Source organism: Syngnathus typhle, linkage group LG14, assembly GCF_033458585.1.
Source record: "Syngnathus typhle isolate RoL2023-S1 ecotype Sweden linkage group LG14, RoL_Styp_1.0, whole genome shotgun sequence".
Lineage (NCBI taxonomy): Eukaryota > Metazoa > Chordata > Actinopteri > Syngnathiformes > Syngnathidae > Syngnathus > Syngnathus typhle.
In genome coordinates, this window is record NC_083751.1 from 3,396,763 (window position 1) to 3,418,690 (window position 21,928).

Genomic DNA, 21,928 nt, shown 5'->3' on the forward strand with positions numbered 1-21,928 from the left:
AAGGATGGGCATTTTTTTCAAGTCTCCAGAGGTGGATAGCCTGAAGCCAGTCAGCATGAGTTTGCAGCTCATTCTTCCTCGGTCACAGTGGGTTCTAAAATATTAAATTAGAGATACAAAATGGGGAAATATTATTGATTTGTGTCATTGATTATTTTAATAATGTATGACAAATCGATAAGTTGAGCGCTAATGTGATTTTGCAAATTTCCCATTAATGCCAGACAATAGTGTAGGTCTATACTGACATCTAGTGGCCACAAGCCCAAATTACTTCAACCCGAACCGTCCAAATGCGCGGATTCGGCTTACCATTTTCGGAAAGTGAACGAGCGTGTGGACAGTATAGTAGAGTATAACATTAAATTTGCTTTTTGTCGGGGAAGCAACGTTTTGTTTTTATGCGTGAAGCGAATATGCTTTAACCGGTAACGACGTGAGTTGCGGTGCGCCCGCTGATGGCCACCTTTAAAGCCGAGAGGCGGGGTCATTCGTCAAGTACCGTCTTCCTCGAGCAAAGACACGAAGCGCCCCTCCCTCCGCGCGCCCCGCCGATTGACAGGCGAGCACACCCACCCAGTCACCCACTCCGCGTTAACGCAGCGGAGCTCCTGGCCATCGCCGAACCGAGAAGATGGCAGAGCGGCAACAGCAGAAGCACGAAGGCAGGGTGAAGATCGGCCATTACATCCTTGGTGACACGCTCGGAGTGGGGACCTTCGGCAAAGTAAAGAGTTAAGTCGTGATTATTACACGCGTGTTTATGTTTGTGTGCGTTTCGGTTGCAAAGTAGTTGACGTCCTCCCCTTTTTTGGACGTGTGGATCGAAGTTACCGATGATTAGTTGTTTGGCGTATCTAAGCCGAACGACGTTCGCGACGGAAGGTCGCCAATGCGTAAATACGCTTTGAGAATACGCTGTCTTGAAAGTCAAATTCTTCCACCAAAACAGATCACCGTCAGTCGCTATCTATGGGACAGGGGGATTTAAACGGACTATTAAAACAAATCGGACATAATATGCAAATCGGACATAATATTAAAAATCACGCCATCTTTATGAGATATCGTTTTTTTTCCCCAGCGGCTGCGTTGTGGTAAAGGACACCGGTTTGGCTTGCCACTAACCAACCTTGGTTGCCCAACTAGCAATTTAAACCTCTTATAAGTCAGGCAGACGAGAAAAGCAACATAATACGTGTTCAATGACATCAACGTCCATTTCGCGTCAGCTAGTTTTGACCACTTGTGACCTTGTGAGCGTCAACTTGTCAACTCGCAGAATGTCTGCGTAACAAGACACTCATTTCACACGGGGATGATGTTACAAATACAATAAGATGGTCAAAACATTATAGCACAGGTGTCAAACCCAAGGCCGGGGGGCCAGATACGGCCCGCCACATCATTTTAAGTGGCCCGTGAAGACAGATTGTGCATCAAATTCACGTCATTACTAGAATTGCAAATTGTCTTCACTTTTAATAATATATGTATATTTTTAATATTTGACCAGCTTTTACTGGTCTGATTTGAAAAATAGTTATTTGTCAGTTTGTTTTGTTGCTTTTACTGTATATAATATGAGGTGCTCATACATATATTTGGGTTGACAGTCATAATGGCCCTCCGAAAGAAGCTATGCGGCCCGCAATAGAAAATAGCTTGACACCCTTACATTATAGCGAGACGTAATCCACCTAGTACTTTAGCCTAAAATGCAAATAAAGCCAAAGATGATGCTAGCTGCTTCTAGAGCTGGCATCTCCTCCCTCACCCTGTTGTGTTAATGCTTCATAATTGATGCTCAAAAGTGAAGCTTTTAAGGCACTGTCAGAAATGTTCCAGGATTGCAACTCCAAGTTTTTGCCCTTTAGTGTGTGCCAAACAATCAAGCAGGACATCCATAAAGACATCCTGCTGCGTTTACAAAATGAGGACAACTTGTGGCTGGTTCACCAGGACAACAAACCTGCTCACAATGTCCTGAGCATCTTAAGAGTTCCTGGCAGTAGTGGAACTTTTTTTTCTGCCCCAAATCTTGTTCTTGCACTTTAGTATTTCATTAATATGCTTTTAAATGTTGTACTTTTAATTATGGAAATTACATCTCGTTTTTTTTTCTTTTAGTCGGGGAGCACCAGTTGACGGGCCATAAAGTGGCAGTGAAGATCCTGAACAGGCAACGAATCCGCAGCCTGGATGTGGTGGGCAAAATCAAACGGGAGATCCAGAATCTGAAACTATTCCGCCACCCTCACATCATCAAGCTGTGAGTGGAAAATACCGGTTTGACTGGTCTGTTGTGGTCTTTGCGGTGCTTGTTGCTGATCGTTTACCACAGCGAGCGTGCCCGTGGGGCTCGCAGAACAAATGTAGACAAGCCAGCACAAGTTCTTCTAACACTTCCCGGCCCGCATAGCTAAATCCTCCCGACGGCATCTTGGCTCTAGTTTTGTTTTCCCTTTGACCTTGCCTGCTTTCCCCTCTTTCCGTTCCTGGCTTTCTCCTTCTGGCAAAGCCAGTATCCGTGTTATTTTTAGCCTCCCTCCGAGGGTCAGCCCTCCGTCACACTCCAAGTTATGGCAAGATATGCAAGCTGAGGTGGATCGGAGCTACAGACGTACACACACACATTTTTACAAGAGGCGTTGGCCGACGTGAAACCAATGATGAACGGCCGAATCTCTCACGAGCAGCCATTCATGAGATTAGGGTTTTTATTCCCTGTGACCTTTTTTTCTTTCCTTCTATCTAATAATGACTCAGGCGTATATCACGGCTCGGCCTCGCCCTGCTAGTTTTAGTTCCTTCATGATCTTTCCGATACATACAGAGGCTTTGGGATCAAACGGGAGCTTTGCGTCAATGTTTCCCTACTTAATGTGTGTTTGTGTTTCAGGTATCAAGTGATAAGCACGCCGACCGATTTCTTCATGGTCATGGAATACGTGTCTGGCGGAGAGCTTTTTGACTATATCTGCAAACACGGACGGGTAAGAGTTGATTTAGGTTTGCACTGGAAGGACATTTTAGGTGTTGTTTTTCCCGCCTTCGCAAAGATAATACAAAGATAACCCAAACATTCCGAATAACATTTTGTAACGCTCGCTTCTCCTTCATCTGTCAGGTGGGGGACGTGGAGGCTCGGCGCCTTTTCCAACAGATTATCTCGGCTGTGGATTACTGCCACAGACACATGGTGGTCCACCGGGACCTCAAGCCTGAGAATGTTCTGTTGGATGCCAGCAAGAATGCTAAAATCGCTGACTTTGGTAGGATTTAAAAAAATAATAATTGGTGCCCACCCTTAAAAGTTTGTAATTTTATAAAGGTGTCACATGATGCCAGCAAATATTTTTTTTTTTTTTTTTTTTTTTTTAGACAAGGCTATGTCCCGGCTAAATGAAGTTCTTCCCCAAATAGTTTTTCAGCAAATAATGGATAATATGTTCCCCCCTCCAAAATTTGCTAATTTGCAAATATGTAGGGCAGGGCAATCATTCACCGCCATTGACGAGATTAAACGTCAAACATTACTTTGTACTGGGCTGGCCACAAATTTTCATCAGTGCTCCTCGAGGTACCACAAAACAAAGAGTGTTGATACATTTTTCCAAACACCTATGCGAGTAACACGGGTGTGAGAAGGTCACCTAGCAACAGGCAGTTCTCATATCGGTTCTGGCAAGACGCCTTGAGGCCCGGTGTCATCTGATACGAAGGCCACCGGGGGTGGGGGTGTGTTTTGTTGGGAGTGCCGCAGACTGGCGAGCGGTCGGGGGGGGGGGGGGGTTGTGTTAAGCACACCGGGGATTGAAAGCTAAGCAAAGGTCAGCGAATAGCGGGGCGTCTGGTATCGGAGTGTTCAGCTGACAGGCGCAGAGAGCGTCATCTCATTAGGTGAGCTCAGAGACTCAGTGGGGAAAGGCGGATTGAGATATAAGCCTGCACTTTAACCTGCTAGACAAAGTTGCCTTTCTAAAAAAAGATTGCAACAATCGTACGTTGAGTATTTGGGTGTGTTTTCTAGGTCTGTCCAACATGATGTCCGACGGCGAGTTCTTAAGGACGAGCTGTGGTTCGCCCAACTATGCCGCCCCGGAGGTCATCTCGGGAAGGTGTGTGTGATGACTTGCCTGATTGGTGCCGCCAGTGGACTCTTCATTATTTGTGTCATCAGGCTCTACGCGGGCCCGGAGGTGGACATCTGGAGCAGCGGCGTGATCCTGTACGCCCTGCTGTGCGGCACGCTGCCCTTCGATGACGAGCACGTGCCCACGCTGTTCAAGAAGATCCGAGGGGGCGTCTTCTACATCCCCGAGTACCTGACGCGCTCGGTGGCGTCGCTGCTGATGCACATGCTGCAGGTGGACCCGCTGAAGAGAGCCACCATCAAGGATATCAGGTGGAGATCCACTTATTAAACACCACGTGAACAAAATGTGACCCGCTTTGTGCCGTTCTCAGGGAGCACGAGTGGTTCAAACAAGATCTGCCGGGTTACCTGTTTCCTGAGGATCCGTCGTATGACACCACCGTCTTGGACGAGGAGGCCGTCAAAGAAGTGTGCGACAAGTTCGAGTGCAACGAGTCCGAGGTGGTCTCCAGCCTCTACAGCGGTGACCCTCAGGTAGAAATGGACACTTAGAAACCAAACATGAGGACACTTTTACAGTTTGTGGTCTCGCAGGACCAACTGGCGGTGGCCTATCACCTCATCATAGACAACCGTCGCATCATGACGCAAGCCAGCGAGTTCTACCTGGCCTCCAGCCCGCCCCAAGGCTCCTTCATCGAGGAGGGCATGCCGCTGCCGCCGGGCGTCAAGCCGCACCCGGAGCGGATGCCGCCGCTGCTGGCCGACAGCCCCAAAGCGCGCTGCCCCCTAGACGCCCTCAACACCACCCGACCCAAGCCGCTGGCCGTCAAGAAGGCCAAGTGGCACCTGGGCATCCGGAGCCAGAGCCGGCCCTACGACATCATGGCCGAGGTTTACCGGGCCATGAAGCACTTGGGCTTTGACTGGAAGGTGGGCGGGCGGCAATGTCTCGTGCTCGGGTGGCCGCGCCTAATACACGTGTTCTTGTGCGGAAGGTGGTGAACCCGTATCATCTGCGAGTGCGCAGGACAAACTCGGTGACGGGCAACCTGGTGAAAATGAGCCTGCAGCTCTACCAAGTGGACAACAGATCCTACCTCCTCGACTTCAAGAGCATCGACGGTTGGTGTTGTAGAAGGCAGGGGCCGCAGTTTGGGAACGTGCTATAACTCTCCTCTGCATCCCAGATGACATCATCGAGGCCGCGGGCTTCAAGTCGGGATCGTCCACCCCTCAGCGGTCGGGCTCGACGGCAGGGCTGCACCGGCCGCGCCTCAGCATCGATTCGGCGAGCCACGCCGCCGAATTGCCACAGCTCAGCTCGTCCCTGCCGGGCTCGCTGTGCGGCAGCTCGCCCACGCTCGCCCCGCGCCAGGGCTCGCATACCATGGACTTCTTTGAGATGTGCGCCAGTCTGATCACCACGCTGGCCCGCTGAGAGGAGCGGAAGACAATCAGTCTCGATGTCAAAAGCCAGCCGAGATCAAGACAGGACCTGAAAGGGGAGTCACTTGACAAGATGACAAAGGTCACGAAGAAGGAGACGACCTACCATCTCTTTTCAACTGCTGGAACAACGCTTCATCCTGTCGCTGATCAGAGGTCAGTGTGGAGTCCGGAGTGGATTCCTTTCTGTATTCAATATGGAAAAGGCTGTTATCCGTGTATATTGGAGTCATATCGCAGTCACAATATGTAGCTGAACAGACAAAATATTATTCAGATTGCTATTTATTTTTTTGGAGAGAGAGATTATTTTTAGGGCATTGATCGGATTATTTAAAGGACTTTTATTCTCATTGACCTGCCATACAAATTTCCTCCAGCTGCCTTAAAGAAACACAAACGACTACTTAGGTATGTGCGTCCGCGCGTATCACTGATGTTATTTTTACGAATGTATATTTTGGAGGACAGTTGGCTCAAGTTGAATCGTCCTCTTTTTTTTCAAGAATGTACTGTTGTCTTTCTGCTGTGGTCAGTTAACCCGTATGTGTGACTTGTTTCTCATCGACACTGTTTATGGGCCAGTGTGACCCGCAAAATGTTTGGGGAAAAGAAAAGGAACAAAACAAGGCTAACAGAGCATGTTTAATCCGGCTTTGACCCACAACACTGTTACAGACTGTTCAGTCAACATTTATTATTTAAAAGTTGATAAATATCTATTATCATTATTATTTACAATTTTATATGGGTCATTTTGACCTGGTGGTGTTAATTATCAAAACAAATACATAGTAAAATAAAAACACCATGTAAAATGGTTACTACCTAGCCGATCAATATTTAATATTTCGTTGAAATTTTATTGTATTTTTAAATTTGATTATTCCTGCTATTAATTTATTCGGTTAAACCGATACGACGACGAATGAACCAAAATCAGTGTGTACATGTAAAAGCATTTAAAGCGTGACTTGTGTGTAGCGCCAGTTGGCAGCAGGTGGCGCCATAACACCATTTTAGCCAATCTTGAATCAAATTCAATTGGTAAGGGCAATGAACAGTAAGTAATACAATTCAAAATGCCCTTTGTGTTTTCTATTTTATTATTATATGTTGTATAATTACTTTGTGTCATAGAAACATTAAGGAGACATGAAATGGTCAGTCAAAAATAATGTACTGTATAAATACTCCACTTAGTCCTTATAATGCACTTATAGAATTTTTGTTTGAAGCATTTTTTTTTTTATTCAAAGGGGCATTGCTCCACAGTGACTAATTCTAAAAAAAGAAAAAAAAGAAATCATTATCCACCCCATAATTGCAATTTCGTCTGTTGATTGGTATTTTGTTTCAGGAGTGACCCCCATCCCCCTTCAGATAATTTATCACGCAGCTCATAATTAATTAAAACACATGAAGCCATCTATTGATATTTTTTGTGGCGTTCGGGGAAAGCCGGCACGCCTGCACCGGAAGGCACTTGCTACTGTATTTGCAATTTGTCGACAACGATAAATAAGCAACATCGGCATTTTCCCTTTGAGGCTGCGTACGTGACATCTGTATGCAAAAATGGGTGGCATGCTAGCCATGTTCAAAAGGTATGAAATTAGCATGTGTGTAAAACTGAAGGACACACACGCCCGAGGGCCTGAAATCAAACATTGTACCAAAAGTGACTGTTGCTGTCCTTGTTTTGTTACCACACTGTGTGTGTGCGTGTGTGTGTGTGTGTACACTGTTCCTACCTGATTGTGAAAGCTTTGGATTGATCTCGTTATGCACTGCATGGAATTGCTGTTATGATATTTTTGCACTTTAATGAGTATATATTGGAAAAAAAAAATGATGACAATAAACGAACAAATGTTAGAGGTGGTGTGTTAATTGATATTCTCACACACTGTTAGAGAGAAGGTCTCGGAAGGTGCCTAAATGAAGGTAAACACAATGACGTTTCGGGATGGCGTTTAAAATCACCAGTCACCATCAGTGTTTTCAAACAATATTCATCATGGACTAAATAATAGGCGCGCTCCCATAATCTAAACCAGCAATCTAAACTAAATTGTGATATTTTAAGTACATGCCCGATTGTCGGATATCTCTTATCTTGACTGATTATCATGTCGCCTGGGGTGTGTTTAAAGCAGGCCGCACGCGTGCCTAATACCCCCCCCCCCTTCCAATCAAAGTCAGCAAAGGTTGACTCGTCTCCTGTTTCCTCTTCGGCTAAAACACTGCAAACTGGTAAAGGCTCGAAAGGGACCTGCAAGTTGATCCGATCGGGGTTATGAATCGGTTCGCAACACAAAGTCCAAAAGCAGGTCCACTCTCTTGTGAGTCCACTTGATTTAAAAACCAAAAAAGGTGAAGGTGTCACAGTGTGATGAAAGGCCACCTTCTGCTGCAAAACAAACAGAACATAGAAAATATGAAATCACTTCTGGTGACATCCTCAGCAGCAGTGGTTTGGATGCATCCTCACCCGTCTTCCTCTTCTACTCGCTATCGTCGGCGTAGAGTTCCGGAGGCGGTAAAATGAGCGAATCGGGATATTCGAAATCCATAGCATGAGGCCTGGGGGGGGGGGGGGGGGGTGTTAGGTTACTTCCAAAATGTAACATGATATTGAAATGTAGTTATTGCAATAAATAAATAAATACATACATTTCTAATTACAGTCACGCTACAACATAGAAAGAGTGCAAATACAAGATGACTGAATTTTTTTTGTGTGTGTGTGTGTGTCTTACTGCTGAATGGGACGTTGGCTTCCAAACACAAATCCTGAGAAGCAAGTCAAGCTGCGTTAGTTGGTAAATGGAAGATACACTGTCTTGACACTGTCAGTGAGCTAACCTCAAACTTAATTCATTAAAAAATAATGTGAATAAGGATTGGCCTTTGAATAGCATAAAATAGAATCAAAAAAAAAAAAAAATCTGGAAGAAATGGCATTGCCCTATAATAAACACTGAAAAACTTTTTCCGAGGTTTCTGTTTCTGCAACAGATAAATAAACCTGAATTCCGTCTTAACCAAAAGACACTTTTTGCGTTTTTGTGGAAACGATTGAAAAAAAGCTCTCTCTCCCTCTCTGAGGAACATGAGCGCTCCTCTTTAAAACAGGTTGGCCTTTGTTATGGTTTTTTTTTAACCGCAGCACATCAAATGCAACTTTTCAAATAGTTGGGATCTATTCATGCGTCGCGACTCAACCTGAGGTAAAAGGTCAACCTCAGTGCTCCTGCAGTCAGAATTTCTTCATGTGTCAAACTTTGCACGTTGTTAGCATTCATTTTGTTGCGTTTGAGTCAAGACTTACTTGTTTCTGGTTCCGAAGTGCTGCTATAAAAAAGTACAGACAATAAAAATAAACACAAGCTGTGTGTGTTATCACATTGCGACACTTTACATTGTGGCATAAAGCCTACCTGGCACTTGGCTGTTCCGCTTTGGGTGCATGGAAAAATGTTGCCAACTTTTGAAGCGCTTCATTCTTGGCTCTGCAACAATTATTATTTTATTTTTTTACAGATCATACGCATGATACATAAATCAGACTAGTCCGTGTAAAAGTGAGCGGTGAACTCACTGGCCGCCTGCGTGGAGGTCATGGCGACTGTGGTGGTGGCTAACGTTGAAGTCAGCGTTTCCTTTGAGGGAGCCAAAGACAGAACTGTCAGTAAACTCTGTGTGGTGGACTGCTAGTAAACGCAATGCATGCTGGGATTAGCTTTAAGTACAATAATGCTACTATTTTCCTACAAAAAAAAAAAACAAAGGCTGGAACGGATTACCGGCATTTCCATTCTTTGAATGGTGCAAGATGATTTGAGATACAAACGTTTTGAGTTACGAGCATGTCTTGGAACAAATCAAACTCTTATCCCAGGGCACCACTGTACTACAAAATACAAGAAATATTGTTACCCAAGTCCGGCATGGAGCGGTTCTTGCTCCTATGATAAAGACACATGAAGGGGGCGGGGCATGAGTGAAAGCAGCAGCAGCAGCAACAACACAGTCTGTGTCATCGTATCATCATTTGAACGTGAACTCACAATGGCGCCTGTGGGTACGCGGTGTCTGTCGGGGAGATTGCATCGTCGTCATCAATGGTCCATTCCTCGCTGTCGTCCGAGACTAGAAAAAATCAAATTTGTTCCCGGTGACTCTAATATAGAGTCAAAGAGCAAGACGAAGAAAACGCTTACAGCTCTCGGACGGTTGCGGGTACTGGTTGGAAATGCCCGAGGGGGACATGGCGGAATCCGACCGAGGTACAGACACACTGGAGGAGTCACAGAAAGGGATGGTTTTATATTCCAACTGAGTTTTCATGGTTGACTCACACATACCCAGTGTCCGCTTCCACTGGGCTGCTCACGCGAGTGCCGGACGTGTTCCTCCCCAGCTCCAGCATTTCCTTGATGTCCAGGTCCACATGGTCCACCGCTACGTAGCCGTCTAAAGAAACCAAAACAACAGCATCAAGATTCCATTCGGCACCTTTAAATGCGCTGCGACTCACAGTTGTTTGTGAAGTTCCTCGCCAACCATTTTCCTTTTGGGCAGTTGGTGGTGCGAATGATGCTGATGTCCTCGCCCTTCTGGACGGGCAGGTCGTCCTTGCGTCCTTTGGTTGTTACGGTAACCTTCGCTCGGTACATGGCCTCCTCGGAACCTGTGATCTAAAGCAGATATTTCATTAGGTTGATGCGCTGGGCTTAACGTTGACAAAGACCAACCAAGGAAATGAGGAAAATATAGGTCTGATGAGAAAGAAAGAAGGTAAGAAAAGAAAGTAGAAAGAGGGCAATGTTTGCAGCAAGTCCCCTCCCATCTCAGTCGCTCGAGCTGGAGGAACAGGTTTGGAGGCCGCCAACTTCCGGCCGCCTTCAGCTCACCTTGAATTTCTTCCTGATCTCGTTCTCGCGCTTCTCCCGTTCCTTCAGCTCTTTCTTCTCCCGCTCTTGCTTTTCCTTCAGTTCCTTCTTCTCCTTTTCCAGCCGTTGCTTCTCTCGCTTCTTCAACTCCTTGTGGTCGGGCCCCTCGGGCGCCAACGCGACCTTCTTGTCCCTTCTGTTCCATTCAATGAGTTGAGTCAGAAAAACAAAATAATAATAAAATAAAAAAAGACAGAAATAAAAACATTATAAACAAAATAAACAACAAACTATTTGATTTAAAAATAGTAAATCAAAGTTACATTTTATTATTATAATGCAGATAAAATAAAACAAAAAACATAATTTCAAAGAATAAAAAGGAATTACTAATAATTATTAATTATGATAATAAGAAATACAAAGACTATTCTAGAATAAAAATAATAAGGGGCCGGCCTTACTTTCCAAACAAGCTTGCCTTATTGCCTTCATTCTGCAAAAAACAAAACACTGTTGGCTTAATTCAGTTTACATCTCACTGTGACACTCACTGGCAGATAATCAAAACTTATCCAAACAAATCCACTTACATAGTCCTGCATGGTTTCGGCGTATGGATCTGTGGAAAAAGAGCCGTCATCTCATTTTCCTAAGCTCCAAAATACCAGTTTTAAGCTCTCACACTACTCAGTGAGATCTTTGACTTCTTACTTTTTGGAGGTCCTTTCTTCTTCTTCCCCACTTCCGTCTTTGCTCTCCTTTTAGGCGACAACACGTCATGATCGGAGTTTCCCGTGTAGGCGATGCCGTGAGCTTGATCCCTGCAAATTGAAAAGATAAACACTCGAGAAAATTCTTCCAAAACATTTCAGTCGTGCCTCTTACCCTGCCGTGGCTTGACTGTTCACGGTCGTAGAGACCGGAAATGATCGCGGATGGTCCGGTAATTGGTTGCCGATAGTCGGTTGATTGCCGGTCAGCATGATTCCGTTCACGTATAACGCCGTATTCCCGTCTGGAATATCTGGGCCGGTGTGCTCCCCGTTGCCCCATTGGGACGCCGCCAACGTTTTCGAAGTCGCATCCCCAAAATCATTAGCGGAGGGCATCTCAGATAAATTGGAAGCCGTGGGGATCGCTAAAGCACAACGTAAATCCAAATTAGCCGGGTGCGACTGGATATGACGCTTCATTCTCTTGGGATCTTTCATATCTGCTTTCCATACCATTGTGTTGCGTCGGAGGTGGTGGTGGTTCAAAGTTGGGCGTTTTGATGGAAGAAGGTTTGACAGGCTTCTTTGGAGCAACCTCCAGGTTGGCTCGGTCCACATTCCTTGGCAAAGAATCCAACATCATCGGTATGTCTTCAGTCCCTCCCTTCTTTGTGTCCTCCAACGTCGGGGAGCTTTGCCCTGCGCAGAGTTTTCAGCTCGTTAATCCTGAATACTCTGTGGAATTCCAGGACGTTATCGCTCCGACACGCTTGACGTGCGACGGCTGACATAATGCCGTCAACGGAATGCGGTCAGAGGGAGTTGAGTGGTAGACGACCTGACCTCACGGGAATGACGCAATTGGATTTGTGAGGAAACCAAACCTGTTGGGGTGACTGGAACTTAAATGTTAGCATTTTAACAAATTCCTAGAATATTGTCGTGGCTGACTCAATCAACCTGCTTCAGGTTGGTAGTCCAACCAAGCCCGGACGCAATTTATTTGTTTGTTAGCCGGTTAGCATAAGTCTGCTACTTGAATATTCAAGGAATCCCACTTTTGAGTAGAAGCATCTGCAGCTAAACTGTTTCCGGACCTGGATTTGCCACCTCCGACTGTGAATATTACGGCGCCCCAATGGGAACACAAAGCCTTTGAGATCGTTGAGGACTCACCGCCAGTTTTACTGCTGTGCCGTCTGGCCCGAGAGGTCTGCAAGGAAGGTAGTTCTGCTAGCAAAGTGGTGGGGCTTGGAGGTAGGTGGAGATCCTCGGGAGGCGGCGAACTGGAGACGGAACTGTTTGTCTGCAAGCTGAGACCAGAAATGTCAGTGGTCATATTTTTAACATTGTGATATTAACGTTTAGGTCGTCTGGGTTACTTGAGGTTTGACTTCCTGCGGATCTTCTGCAGGGCGCTGAGGACCCTTTGGTCGGCAGCGCCGTTCCTCCTCAATTGGCCAATGTCGTCCGCCCTCTCCAAGGCTGAGAGAGCTGAACGGGAACCCTCGGCTGGGAGAGGCGACGGCGAGTCGTCGATGTTTTTCAGCATTGCTTCGATACTGACCGGCGTCACACCGCGCTCAGGCTCGGAAGGTGACGGCATAGGGGAGGAGAAATCAGGTGAAGGGGTGGAGATGGTGTGGTGGATGGGTTTCGGGCTTGGCACTAAGCTTATTCTACCTTGATGGTCAAGTATAGAAATCTCCAGTGGTGTTTCACTCTCTGGAGATGGGAGGTAAGGTTCTGGAATATCAGAAATGAAAAAGGGGGGGGAGGTGACGCCATCAGAATCAGGTAAGGATGAAAAGTTTGGCTCGTCGTCAAACTCGGGAGGTATCGGGATGAGCGGAGCCAGTACAGGACCGTCCAGGGTGGGCGTGTCCAAGATGGGATCAGTCGGAACATTATCCAAATTAGTTTTGGCGGGCCATCTTAAACCCAGAAAGCTTTTCTTCTTGGAGTTCGGAACTATCGAGGGGTACGGAGCAGACACCAGATCGGCGGTGGTCACTGGCTGGGGCTTCTTGTCTTTTATCAACTTGTGGTACAGCAAATTCTCATCGAGCGGCTCCTTGCTAGCCTTGGTTGGAAGCTTCCCCTGGTTCCTCTCCAACAAGGTTGTCTTGAGAGGCTTCTCGCTCTCTTTTTCATCCTTGAAGACCACCCTGGGGGCCATGACGGACCGTCCGTTCAGTGTCTGGTTGATGGAGGTCAGCAGGGAAGGGCGGGCCCCTGCTGGGAGGTAATGCGTGGGGCTGGTGGGAGGAGGGACCACTTTGGGTTTCTCTGGGAGATTTGGTTTCACTCTGGGTTGCCTCAGCAGGAGGTCTTCCTCTTGGAACTTAGCCCTCAAGGCTTTGAAGTCCATCGTCTGCTGGTGGGAGGAGATAACTGCAAAAGATCAACGTCACTTGCGAGAGCGGAAAAGCATTCTACTCTTAACGTTGTTTTGATAACCAAGGGGTGCGCCCCTTGCTCGTATGACAATGCTTATCTCCTGGTGACTTTTAAACGAGCATGTTTGCATATGAAATGGTCTTGCCCAACTTTTGACAGGGAAGGCCCCCCCCACACACACACACAAAAAGTAACAAAGAACAGAGAAAATCACCGCCAACATTAGGTTGGTTCGGGACCGCATTTCGGAAAACCCTTTCGCAGCAGACATGACAGCTGGCATGATCTCAAAAGTGGAAATTCTTCAACTCCACACGCCCTTTAGCATGCCAACAGATGACGCACCCCTCCACCCCTGCCCAAGAAGTCACGCGACATAATAAGTATAAATATAACTATTATCCAGACTGAGGTGGCGCATCCCTTTGCACACTGTAAAAATAACTGATAAAATCATGTCAAAATTATTGCGACATGGATTGTTGTCTATTTAGGAACCATTTGGAAATTCCTTTTGTCACAGCATAGAAATTAGAGTTAAGTGCAGCCATTCCGTATTTTTTTTTTTGTAGCCACGCACCGCCTCTCCCTTGCACACACCCTTGCTAAAAATGATCAAAAGTTATTTCAGATTAAATGGAAAATGGGTTACCACGTGACAAAATTCACGTGTAAGTTTTGAGGACAGATGTGAAGCGGCGTACCTGTGGCATCCGTATGTTGACGTCCTCGATGTCCATTCAGTCAGTCGAGCATCTCATCTTGCTCGGGTGCTGCTCAAACATATCGGCCATTAAAACAAAGTGACTGGAAGAAAACGACTTCTTACACAACACTCATGCGCACTGAAAATGGTTCCAGTGGAGGAATGACGCCGAGTCGAAACACACGTTCACACACACTCACACATCCCGTCAAACGAGTCTGCTTCAGGACAGATTGTCAACAGAGTTTGGTTGTCTTTTTTTTTCCTTTCATGTTGGAGGAATGTCACTCGGCCAGTGCGAGTGAGCGTCATGAAACTTTGCTGCAGGTGATTTCTTTTTCTTTTTTTCTTAAAAAAAATACAAGTTAGCATTAAAGTTTAAATATTCATAACACATTTTAAAATTTGTATTATTTGTTCGTGGATTTTTTTTTTTTTCAGTGAAAAGATGCAGACGAGAAAAACACAACAATAGAAGAGGTTGGGCAACATTCCAAACTGGTAACGCAGAAGACGACTTACTTATAACATACATTACCTAGTAAGGCACTTTCTCCAATGTTTTGAGTTCCCTGGGAAAAAAAATATCATTCCAGCAAATTTCAAAACATTTTTGACACTGTGCACAAATCATTTTAACTGCACAAATGACAGCCAACAACATAGTTGAGATGTGTTTATTTGGAACAGTAATACATGGTTGGTATATGGAAATTAAAAGTGAATCCAAACCTAAAAAAAAAAACAGGAGAAAAAAACGATCGAACCCCCCGCTGTAGAATGTCATATATTGGTAAGATAAAAATAATATCAATTTACATTAAGAAACTGTTAGTTGAGGTAAAATCTAGAAATGTTCCTGTTCCCTTTTTTGTGTATGGTTTTGCTCGCTCTCTAGAACAACATGTCATCATCATCATCGCCGACTCTGGCCATGAAACAGGGAGTCGCCGGATGAAGACGGTCGGTCACACAGGCCGGAATACGGCGCAACCTCGAAATACGAACGATGGATAAGCAGTGGTTGCTTCCCGATGTATTTTTTGCCACATTAAAATGAAACTTAATCACATGGACTTTTTTTTTTTTCTGACCAACGATCAAAGACACAGAGGGCTAAACTATAAAGCTAGGAAATTTAGCATTGTTGGCTAATTCCATATATGTATTTATACATTTATCTCTCTATATATGTATATATACATACATGTAAGTTAAATTAGCCTTGCTTCCCAGAAGTGGGCAGGGGGAAAAGCAAGGTGGGGTTGTAAGAATTAAAAAAAAAAAAAAAAACGAGAAGCTGACTGTCATGTCATGATCAGACGAAATGTTGGGGAAACGCATGTGGCTATTGCTTGGGTTCAAACATTTGCATAACTCGAAGCCTCCCTATTTGATGGCACAGAGGTCTGACATGGTGGAGACGGTGGGTCATGTTTATTTACACACTGGCAACCCCCCCCCCCCCCCCCCCATAATCTGGATACCTTTAACGCCACTCTACAGCGCCTCCTACAGAGCTGAACCCGACATTACGGCTCAATTTTGAATTGAATTCTTATTGTACAAAAAAGCTATTGAGAATGAAGTTGGCATCCCTTCCACATTGTTCTGGTCCTCTTAAAGCAGTTTGCCAGGAGACTGGTTGGGCCAGTCAAATGCATGTGTGTGTATGGCTGGCGAGTGAGTAGCTCCCAGAGTTTGTTTCTGCAACCGGGTCAAGGCCTCCGCGATAGTCTACAGTCGGCGAAGATGGAGGAGGAGAGCAGGAGGCGAGGGAGATAGAGGGGGGGGGGGGGTAGTCCACCCGTTGGGTATACCTGGCCTGCCTGGAGTCAGTGAGCAAAGAGGAGGCAGGAAGATCACACACACATAAGCAAGTGTGGGGAGATGGTTGGGGGGTCTCCCTCCTCCAGTTTTCTCAGTGCCGGTCCAAACCGCCTTGCTGTTCCCATATTTCTCTATTTCTTCCCTTTGTTGATGCGGGCGTACAGAGGGTCCTTCTTCTTCTAGAAAAAAATTATACAACTTTAGGAGGATGTGTGATTTGAAAGGGTCATGATTTGTTCTGGGACGGGACAGTAGATGGGTGGTTAGCATCTACGTTTCACACTTGAGATTTGAATCTTGAGGGTTTTTTTTTGGATGGATTGAAAAAAAAATAGAATCAGCTCATGCAGGATGGAACAGTTCACACTGATGATGACTTAAAGCCAGTTTACATACAGGCCCAATATTAATATGAACAAAATGCTTCTTATTACTAAAGCGACCACTAGGTGGCAGTAGTGCACTAGCTTCAAAGCCAACTATCACTTCAGCCTGCTTTCCAGGCCTCCCTCTTCAAGCAGGAAAAACTCCCAATGCGTGAGACCCAACACATGACTAAATAAATAAATAGATAAATAGCCTGACCGATTAATCGAATACTGAGTTAATCAGCCGCTATTTGCGCAATGTTTTCACCAGGCAAGTCCTAAGAATGATGACTCAAGTCTGACTCATGAGACTCGAATGGCACATGTCTGACTGGACGACTCGTTCTTGACTCGCGGATCTTCTCTGTGTACAAAAGACGGTCGTGACTCATCGTGTCTGCCCCTCAAGCTAGCCGCGATCGCTCGCTTGTTAGTCTTCTCATATTTACCGTCGCCCACTTCACTTGCCGTGAAGACGGCTCGACGGCCTTATTATATTTCCACTCAGCCGAGTGAGAGCGTTTGGAGCCTTCTCAATTTCCAAACTTACTTTCAATCCCTAATCCAATCTTGAATACTTCATTTGAAAGAGTTCTGGAAAGTGGCTGGAGTATTTGGCAAACGGAACCCAATGCAGATTGGACCTTCTGTTCTACTACGGAAGCAGAAGTCTCTTGTTGATTTTGTTGATCGGGGCCAGTTGCAAAGCGCCAACGTATCCACATTCCGGATCGCTGGCCTTGGTGTCAGGAATGTTTTTCCTGGCCCCTATGCTCATTAAAATCAACTCATTATTGTATTTTTTTTTCCTGCGCTCTTGGCTGTTGGTTTGGCCATCTTATGCTGCACAATACCCAAGGTGGATTGTGATTTGGGGGAGGGGCTTCATTTTCAAGTGGCTTTTGACACACGTCCTGACTCCTCGCTGCTATAAAAAAATTCAATCACGTTGGAGGCCGCACAAAGACTAAAAGTATCTTTCACCGTGCTCCAAATACAAGAGGGCAGAGGAGCCGTGGTCCTAATAAAACCCTCACGCGGGTGTTGGGCTCGATAGGGACTGGGGGGTCGTTGGCGTTAGGACCTGGACAAGAACAGCGAAATGAGATTGGCCGGCGAACCGTGACGGCGGGTCGTTTCACGCGCTCTCTCGCTCAGGACGCACTTACTCATTGAAATACAAAAAAAAAAAAAAAAAACACCCACTAGATGTGACAGTTCGATTCAGTGGCATCTTGATTTGATTCGATATGGCACGGCTACGTAGCAGCATTTAAAAGCGTTGTAATCGAATTCAAAGGAACAAAACATTGCCAGCAACATCAAGGCGATTGATTACGATTCATACCCGATGTGTGAACGATTCAAGGATCGTTTATTTTAAGGTCACGATTCGACTGGACTCGGCTGAATCAAAACCGGTTTCTGACTCAAAACGGCTTTACATCACACCCCTAATTTGGAATTTTCTTCCTCCTTTTTTCTTCCAAATTGCAGACTCAAAGTTTCATTCTACTACGTTGCAAAGTCGATTTGAATTTGATTAATTGTGGAGCCCGGGTACACACAGCGGCACATTTTGGCTGCAATATGAGCCCAGTTGGTCACAGTATCAATCACAGGTGTGATTGTCCTGGGGATAAATGGGCCTAATAAGCTAGTGTGTGTATGTGTGTGTGTGTTAGGGGCGGTGTGTAAAGTCGATGTGATCGAGCAAGTAAACACCATATGGGAGTCACATCATTGGCAAAGCTGCCCGCCTCCTACATGAGAACCGCTCAAAGCTTCTGGCCCAAAACAGTCCAACTCCCGCCAGATTCCGCATGGGCACAGGAGGGAGGGGCGGGGAGGAAGGGGGGGGGGGGGGGGGGTAGAGGTCCGCCGCCCCCTCTTCTCCCGAGTCGAAGTAGGACCAGGGGGGAGGCTTCTTGGGTTTGTAATTAATGGCAATTACGCAGAGGCGGTCATTAATCTTGGCAGCCCGGAATTAGCTGATGAAAAACAAAAGCGTCCGTCCGTCGCCTGCAGCTGTCATTAAGGAGACTGGAAGCACAATGAGGCTTTCAAAGGCTAACCTGGCCTTGAAACTCAACTTTGAATCTCTCCAGCCCGTCCGTTGAAGCATGAAATCACAAATCCAGGCTTTGAAACCTGAACCAGGTTTTCAAAGCCTAATAGAAAACCTTAAGAAGATGGTAATGGAAAAATGTAGACTGAAAGATGGATGAGAAGGTGGTGGTGGTGGTGGTGGTTTTGGGGTTGATACCTACCGCGCCCTGCTGCTATCTAGCTCCCAGCCTCTGGACTGGTCTGGTCTAGGCTGGGCCCTGTTGGCTCACTAGGGCAGGGTGACCCAGAAGCACAAGCCTGCCAGCGTGTGGCCGAGCGGGAAGAGGAGAAACAGGAGGAAAAGAAAAGAGAAGGTTGCCAAGAATTAAGGAGGGAAGCAGGCAGAAGGAAACAGCTTGTTAACAAGAAAAGAAAAGAAAAGAGCACCAAGTTAAAAGAGGAAAGAAGACGATGATTGCACTGTGCAACCAAATCCTGAAAAACTCACGACAAAATTGCAGGACATTTGACATGGAAATAAAATAAATAAATAGAAGATATATCAAAATACACATTTAAATACAAATAAAATACAAATACTATAATCATTATTGAATATTATTTTAAATGAATATTAAATACAATTTTAAATATTTAAGAAATACAAACATAACTATTACATGCTTATATGTATATATACACTATCATCGTCATTATGACTATTAATATCTTAAAATATAGTCATATTTTCATTTCCCAAATTGATAGATGACGTGTGATAATCTACAATATTATCTGCACGCATGGCAACATCATTGGGATTCTAGCGAGCGACAAGTTGGTTCGGAATTACTGAAAAGTGTCAACGGGAGGTTGCAACGCAGCATGCGGAACGTACGCACGGCGCGCACACAAACAAAAAAGTGCAGTGGCTTCCCTTTGAGGACCCGCCGCGTTTCACAGCTCACTTCACAAAAAGCACAAGCTGTGTTTTCTTTCCCCCTTCTTCCGCCTTCATTCAATCACGCTTGTCTTTATTTTGCGACCTTTTCATCACACGCCGCTGCCGTTGTACACTTTTTATTTTGTGAAGCTTCTCTGTGACATTTGCAGCTGAGAGGATAAAAAAAAAAAAAAAAACTCCCTCTGTGACCCGCCCGCCCTCTCTCTGTCTTTTATTTTTTATTCTCCCCTAAAATGGCTGGATTGGATGCGTTAAAACCAAAATGATTGCTTCACGCCTGGAGTGAGCGGTGGCGAGTGTAGGAGGAAGGACTTGAAAACGAGAGGAGACAAAAGGGTAAGAAAGCACCAGAGAAGGTCAGCGACTCCGCGGCGGAAAGATTAACTTCACGACCGGACATCGAAAGTGACGTTTTCTCGGTATCTGCAGTTTTTATGTTAAAATAAAAAGTCGACGGCAATTCCAAACTTACAGCATCTTCCTCGCCGCTGCGGCTCGGGCTGCCCTCCGCCTCCCCAAACGAGTCGTCGGTGGGCGGGTCGGTGGCGTCCGTCGGGGGGTCGCTGACGTGCGAGGCGGACGATTTGGAGGGCGAGCACTGGTGGGGGGCCGGTGTGGGGGCTGCAAAAAAAAAAAAAAGCAAGCTCACGCAAGGAATGCGGCACATGTGTCGAGCGTTGATGATGTCATACGCCGACGACTCACGGGAGTTGGTGGAGGGCGTCGTGGAGGTGACCGGCGTCAGGTTCATCTGGGAGATGTCAAAGTCGTCGCAGTCGTCCGTGTCCTGGGCGGTGCCGACGCGGCTGAAGTAAGTGCTGAATGCCTCTGAGGTGCCCGCTAAGCCATGCTGCTTCTTGGACGGCATCGCCGGCGGCTTTGCCAGCTCAAAGTCCTAACGTGAAACATTCATTTGAATTTGCACCGAAAATAAATGACACAACTTCTCGTACCTTGAACATCTCTTTGCTCATCTTCTTGGCCCGCTCGTCACGTTGCGGACTCGACGACGCGGATGGAGCCGCGGCGCCTGCACCTGAATGCGTCTCGCCGCCCGGCGTCACGGCGGGGACGGGGGTGAGCGCCTGGAACACGGCGGCGGCCGGCAGCGGGCCCACGGGCTGCGTAGGGAGGTAGGCTGCGGGGGGGAAGGCTCCGGCCGCCATGGCCGCCCACTGCTGCTGGGTGGCGGGGAAGATATTGGCCTGCCCCCAGATGAGAGGCTGGCCCCCCGGCAGAACTTGCGCCACCGGGCCCAGAGGGGACTGGACCCCGAAGGCCAGCGGCGTCTGGGCGGCGAACGCCTGCTGGGACCAGGCTGCGGAGGGAACCGCTCCCATTGTCACGTAACCTGGAACCAGACGGCGATAAATAACGCTCACAAAGATGCTGCCCATGCAGACGAGGAAGATAAGCGTGCAATGAAAACATCCCCAGCTTTTTCTTGGACACACAAACGCACGCGTACGTAGCTAATAATCCATGCGGAGAGCGCTGCCCTACTTGCGCCTGAAGCTAATGTAGCATCTCTTCACGGTCACGGTGAACGAGCAGAATTACCTTCGGAACGAGGCGGCGGCGTTTCGGCGAAACACACTCATTAAAATGGCTCAAATTCATCAGCTAAATCTTGAGCAACGATGCATTTGCTCAACGTACAACCTCGGAAGGGGATGTGGAAGGTGGGGGGGTGTCGAGAGTCTTTTTCGGCTCACGCCTCATCCGCACACAAGTACCGCGACTAGCGAACCGGGGGGTCGCGGCTATCTTTCTTCTCGGCCGCCTCGGCCCGCAGGTAAATCAACAGCATCCGAGTCAGCCGGCTAATGATGCATTTTATATTCCACTCACAGCCGACGCCACCTCCTCTCCTCATCAACATTTCATTTCTATTCCATCCCTCCCTATTAATCACATCCTGTTCTTTTACTTCCCTTCTCACCTCTGCCAATCGGCTGGCAATCTTTGACAAAAAATGAACTTAGGGGTACAGACGGAATATTCCGCTTCTGTGAATGCTAATGAAATTCCATTTGGATTTAGGCTAGAGATGCTAATTGTTAGCCTGTACGCATATGGCGTTTGTATGTTATTCATGTGATGTCCTGAATCCTTGAAAACGAAAAAGCTCTGCTTATTTCTCCACACCTGAGGGCACAGACGAAGGGTTGAAAGGAGCAAAGAGCTCAGTGGGTGGCTGCAGGCCCAGCGACGGGTCCAGGGAGTTTGCAGGTGAGGCGGGGGTCTGCCGAGGTGACACAAAACAAGGCTTGAAAGAGAATCCAAATCCCAAATTACTCATGCAAGGCGGCGGCGGCGGCGGCTACTCACCGACGGCGAAGTTATGTCAGGGGGTGTGGACATGTCTCCGAAAAGCTCTAATTGGTTGATATTCTGAGAATCACATAAAGGACACACAGTGGGAGTCAGGCTAGGACATTTGCTGCGC

The 21,928-nt window shown here is 46.6% G+C and overlaps 3 protein-coding genes and 1 long non-coding RNA gene across 10 annotated transcripts in view; 2 read left to right on the forward strand and 2 right to left on the reverse strand.

Moving 5' to 3' along the window:
• Positions 1-493: 493 nt before the first annotated feature.
• On the forward strand, positions 494-7,426 carry prkaa2 (protein kinase, AMP-activated, alpha 2 catalytic subunit). The gene is made up of 10 exons (XM_061297776.1): positions 494-734; positions 2,131-2,272; positions 2,903-2,996; positions 3,131-3,275; positions 4,034-4,121; positions 4,184-4,408; positions 4,471-4,633; positions 4,694-5,032; positions 5,098-5,224; positions 5,290-7,426. The coding sequence occupies exons 1-10, from the start codon at positions 635-637 to the stop codon at positions 5,538-5,540; spliced, it is 1,674 nt and encodes a 557-aa protein (XP_061153760.1). The 5' UTR covers positions 494-634; the 3' UTR covers positions 5,541-7,426.
• On the reverse strand, positions 6,734-14,409 carry LOC133167175 (FYN-binding protein 1). 5 transcript variants are annotated; one of them, XM_061297771.1, is made up of 20 exons: positions 14,267-14,409; positions 12,545-13,539; positions 12,339-12,475; positions 11,676-11,861; positions 11,335-11,587; positions 11,161-11,270; positions 11,040-11,068; positions 10,911-10,942; positions 10,468-10,642; positions 10,092-10,251; positions 9,919-10,027; positions 9,775-9,851; positions 9,622-9,703; positions 9,491-9,519; positions 9,153-9,213; positions 8,992-9,063; positions 8,883-8,902; positions 8,311-8,344; positions 8,043-8,134; positions 6,734-7,961 (listed from the first exon to the last, which is right to left on the reverse strand). In XM_061297771.1, the coding sequence occupies exons 1-19, from the start codon at positions 14,300-14,302 to the stop codon at positions 8,056-8,058; spliced, it is 2,676 nt and encodes an 891-aa protein (XP_061153755.1). In that variant the 5' UTR covers positions 14,303-14,409; the 3' UTR covers positions 6,734-7,961; positions 8,043-8,055. The 5 variants fall into 5 exon arrangements, with proteins under 5 accessions (XP_061153755.1, XP_061153753.1, XP_061153752.1 ...); XM_061297769.1 differs by having other exon boundaries at positions 6,734-7,958; positions 8,883-8,905; XM_061297768.1 differs by having other exon boundaries at positions 8,883-8,905.
• Positions 14,410-14,467: 58 nt separating this feature from the next.
• Positions 14,468-15,338, forward strand: LOC133167180 (uncharacterized). Its single transcript, XR_009717925.1, has 3 exons — positions 14,468-14,595; positions 14,710-14,769; positions 15,167-15,338. It is a non-coding gene; the product is annotated as an uncharacterized LOC133167180 (long non-coding RNA).
• A 27-nt stretch (positions 15,339-15,365) lies between these two features.
• The window catches only part of dab1a (DAB adaptor protein 1a), a 39,827-nt gene continuing 33,264 nt past the window's right edge, over positions 15,366-21,928 (reverse strand). For all 3 annotated transcript variants that reach the window (XM_061297774.1, XM_061297773.1, XM_061297775.1), the window contains 6 exons: positions 21,811-21,873; positions 21,628-21,724; positions 20,433-20,830; positions 20,185-20,374; positions 19,952-20,100; positions 15,366-16,277 (listed from right to left, as the gene is read on the reverse strand). In XM_061297774.1, the coding sequence (XP_061153758.1) occupies positions 16,230-16,277; positions 19,952-20,100; positions 20,185-20,374; positions 20,433-20,830; positions 21,628-21,724; positions 21,811-21,873 (945 nt within the window). In that variant the 3' untranslated portion in view covers positions 15,366-16,229. The remainder of the gene's footprint in view (positions 16,278-19,951; positions 20,101-20,184; positions 20,375-20,432; positions 20,831-21,627; positions 21,725-21,810; positions 21,874-21,928) is intronic.

Coding starts and splice junctions, on each gene's coding strand:
- prkaa2 (XM_061297776.1), top strand. CDS start 635: ATGGCAGAGCGGCAACAGCAGAAGCACGAAGGCAGGGTGAAGATCGGC. Junction 4,409..4,470: donor GCCACCATCAAGGATATCAG/GTGGAGATCCAC, acceptor TGCCGTTCTCAG/GGAGCACGAGTGGTTCAAAC. Junction 4,634..4,693: donor TCTACAGCGGTGACCCTCAG/GTAGAAATGGAC, acceptor GTGGTCTCGCAG/GACCAACTGGCGGTGGCCTA.
- LOC133167175 (XM_061297769.1), bottom strand. CDS start 14,302: ATGGACATCGAGGACGTCAACATACGGATGCCACAG. Junction 11,271..11,334: donor AACAGTCAAGCCACGGCAGG/GTAAGAGGCACG, acceptor TTCAATTTGCAG/GGATCAAGCTCACGGCATCG. Junction 10,643..10,910: donor AAGGCAAGCTTGTTTGGAAA/GTAAGGCCGGCC, acceptor TGAATGGAACAG/AAGGGACAAGAAGGTCGCGT.